General features: G+C 36.9%; 1 protein-coding gene across 1 annotated transcript; it reads right to left on the reverse strand.

The window, feature by feature from the left end:
- Positions 1–1,592: 1,592 nt before the first annotated feature.
- On the reverse strand, positions 1,593–3,551 carry fgfbp3 (fibroblast growth factor binding protein 3). The gene is made up of 2 exons (XM_067455577.1): positions 3,395–3,551; positions 1,593–2,867 (listed from the first exon to the last, which is right to left on the reverse strand). The coding sequence occupies exon 2, from the start codon at positions 2,782–2,784 to the stop codon at positions 2,104–2,106; it is 681 nt and encodes a 226-aa protein (XP_067311678.1). The 5' UTR covers positions 2,785–2,867; positions 3,395–3,551; the 3' UTR covers positions 1,593–2,103.
- Positions 3,552–3,792: the final 241 nt, after the last annotated feature.

The following is a 3,792-nucleotide window of genomic DNA, read 5'->3' on the forward strand; positions in this document are numbered from 1 at the left end:
TTGTTTTTATGTTGTCATTTATATTTCAGTTGTATTTTCAGTTTCAACAAGAGTGATCTAGAATTAACATTGCATTGTAACATTGATTCAACAATATTACCAAAGATTCATTTTGATCATATCAGTGTTGATTCAACATCAGTGATGTACAATAAATCATACTGTAATGTTGATTCAATAGCATTACAAAAACCATGTTTATTTTACCATTGATTTAACATTTAATGCAGGTGCAAATGCATGATGTTGAACTAACATCAGTTCATAATGTTGATTCAACGATATTACAATAGATTTTTTGTTGAAATATCACCATTGTTTCAACAGTAACTGAGGGTGCAAAAGTGATGTTGAATTAATTATATTATTATTGATTTGAGGTTGAAATCCCAACATTGTTTCAACATAATCTAAGGGTGCAAAAGTAATGTTGAAAAAATATCACTTTGTAACGTTGAATCAATATTATTACCATTGATTTGTGGTTAAAATATCAGTATTGTTTCAACATTAATTGAGGGTGCAAGAGTGATGCTAAAGCAACATCACATTGTAACATTAATTCAATGTAATAAGCATTGACGCATCAACACTGAATCAACATTGTTTCAGTGACATGCTATCTGGGACATTATTGCTTTGTCTTTTTATTCTCTGAAATTTTCTGGGGACGACCTAGAACCTTCTGGAGGACCCCTGCGGGTCCCCGGACTCCAGTTTGAACACCCCTGAGCTAGAATATCCAACCACACCCTAACCCTACCCAAAACATTAGATGTCCAGAGAGTCGGAGCTAGACATTATTTCACTCCGCAAGTGAGCAGAGCGCCACTTAAAACCCTCTGCAAACACACTCATACACAACTAAATGATCTGTATATTTAGTGCTTTTCCATTGCAGAGTAAAAAAGTAATTAATTTCTTTTAGTAAAGATTTTTTCTCTCTCTCTGGGTGAAATAGCAGTTTGTATAGTGTGAGAAAATAATAGAATGAGAAAAACCCTTTCTCTGGTCATGTCTGTCGTGTTGGCCTTGACATCACATTGCTGGGAGTTTATAGCACAATGTGACATTCACATTTGTCCAACGTCAATAGTCACATATTTGATATAATATTGATATTTTGTATTTTTGGGGGTTATATCAGATATTACATACATTCTTTATGCCTGATAAAACTTTGGGACACATTAAAGTAACTATTATAGGTTGAATTTAGCAGAGCAAACCCATATAATCCCTTAAGTCTTTAAATATCTATGTCAGTGTCTCTGAATCTAACCTCTCTCTCTAACAATATAACTGCACAGCTTGCTTATTAAACATGTTGCTGCAGTTTTGAGACTCCAGAAATGCTGGAACAAAAGTCATTTACTGCACAATATTTCCCCCTTGGGTTATTAGGGGGAAAGTGAATACCACTTAAATGGCACATTTGATCTATTTGAACTATACGTGCTGCTCTATTTTCTGTGACTCTTATTTTAGACCACTGACTTGATGGCAAGCCGACTATAGATGCACAATGGAAAAAGCTACTGCTGAATACCACATACACTGGTCAACATCTATATACACATAAATACACAATATTGATAGTTTTGTAAGGTTCCTTTATTCATCTTGTGTGAGGTCTGAAGGATTTTTTATCTTGTCATTCAGCTGTGTTGAGCATGAATGATTTCAAAGATATATGCATACGTAATTAATTCAATTGTTTTTTAATCGATTTGAGGATTACTTGCGAGAATCATATACAACAATTTTCATAATGAATAAAAAGTCAAAGGTCATGTGTGGAATACAAATCACAATTAGTCATATCTACAAAAGGTTAAATCAGGTAACACATTTTGTTTAAGATATGTGGTTAGTGTGTTTTTAAAATATTATAAACTACGTTTTCTTTCTATTTGTCTTCCTCTTCACAACAGGACTGTTTTTATCCATTATGTTTTCAGGGTGAAGACTAGCTTGTAAGTTTCTTCTAAGTCATTTTTTTTTGACACCCGACAGCGTTGTCTTTCCATCTTTTTCACATGCAACATCCTTCTTATCCTCCACTGGGTCCGTAAAAGCATTGATAGCAGATGTTTCTCTTTTTTAAGCATCAAAAAACTTGACAAAAAAGCGGCAGACAGAATGCCATCCCTCTCCACAGTAGCTCACAGCAGGCTGCGTGTCTGAGACTTCATCATTCAGTACTCCAAACTCCTCATCCTCTTCTTTCTTCACCTCCTCTTGCTTCTCTTTCTGTACTTTTTTTTCTTTCCTCACGGGTGCCTCTGTTTTGCGCTTGCTCTCTTCTTGCATTCCCTGTGTGGTCGTCTCTTCTCCGCTTCTCTCTGTGAGTTTCATGTGAGATGCACTGGGCGCTTTCTTACACAGCCGTGTTTTCAGGACATTCTCCCCATCACAAGCATTCTTTCGCTTCTTCAGTTTGCTCACCACTTGTTTCCAGTACTGGGAGGACTGGGTGCTGTACACGGAGCATTCCTGAGGTTTTCCAGCAAACTGGCATGTGTAGAGAGGTTTGAGCCCCTCCTCCGCAGGGGCAGAGCAGCTCACCTGGAGCAGGACGTTAGCTCCTCTCTCTAGCGTCTCCCAGGTGCAGCGATGCCCGTCCTTAGTGCTTAGTTGACCTGACCCCAGCAAGGGATTTATGGCCGTGCTTTCGGACTCAGTCACTGCATCTGATGGTTGCTTGGGTTTCTTTTTAGCCTCAGAGAATGATAGGAGGAGGAAGAGGAGGGAAATGGTGAAGAGTAGACTCTGCCCTCGCATGGTTGCGTGGATGAAGGTTAAAGGAAGAAATCTCTGGTTCAGGGCACACACAGTACCCTCAGAACAGAGAGAAATCACAGCAGCTGCAAAATTAGAAAGGATGAATGGTTATTATAGTTAATTAAAACTAAAACATTTTTGATATTTAAAATAAAAAAGATTTTTCTCATTTTCATTTAACTGTACTAAAATAACTAAAACTAAAATAAAAATGAGAACAGTCTATATAGACATATTGCAACAAACAATAATATCTAAAACTTAAAATGAATAAGAAATATACAAATACCAATTCTTCTCAATGATACTTTTTATGTCATTTATATATAAAATAACGAACCCTTGTTAAATTTCTACATGAAAACAATTACCATTTATTTGTTATTTATAGAATTATAATTGTATTCATTACACTGGAATAGATCTGCAAGAGACTGCTCGGCACGATGCACCAAATCACACCCCATCCTCATCATCCCAATAAACAAAACTAGCACAGATATGATATTTTTCCCCTCCTTATATGCCAGTCAAGCACCTGTATTCTAGAAATAAAGTTTCTAGCTGTAAAGTTTCATATTTAGCGTTTCTCTCAGAGATTTTTACTTACCAAGCTGAGTTCTTCTTCAAGACTGCGAGTGAGAGAAGCTTGTGGAAGGATAAGAAAGGAGGGGGTAGAAATAAAGGATAGAATCGAAGGATAAAGAAAAAAAGTGGGGAAAAGGGGGGCTGGATGGTGGATGCTTTTGGGGCATCAATAGGGTATCCAAACCTCCCAGAATCTGGCACCTCCCTCCTCGTCTGGAGATAAATGGACACCCCTCACCCCATCCCCTTTCTTCACTCCTTTGTCTCCTTTCACCCAATCTTTCAGTTTCTCTCGCCTATCCTTCTTTCCTAAGCATTTGGTGTTGTGTACTTTTTTTTTGCCATTAAGTGAATAAATAAATGTAAAAAACAAACAAAACAAAAAACTAATGCCATTTTTAAAAGGGAGACTGCTAATTA

The sequence above is a fragment of the Pseudorasbora parva genome, chromosome 10 (assembly GCF_024679245.1).
Source record: "Pseudorasbora parva isolate DD20220531a chromosome 10, ASM2467924v1, whole genome shotgun sequence".
Classification (NCBI taxonomy): Eukaryota; Metazoa; Chordata; class Actinopteri; order Cypriniformes; family Gobionidae; genus Pseudorasbora; species Pseudorasbora parva.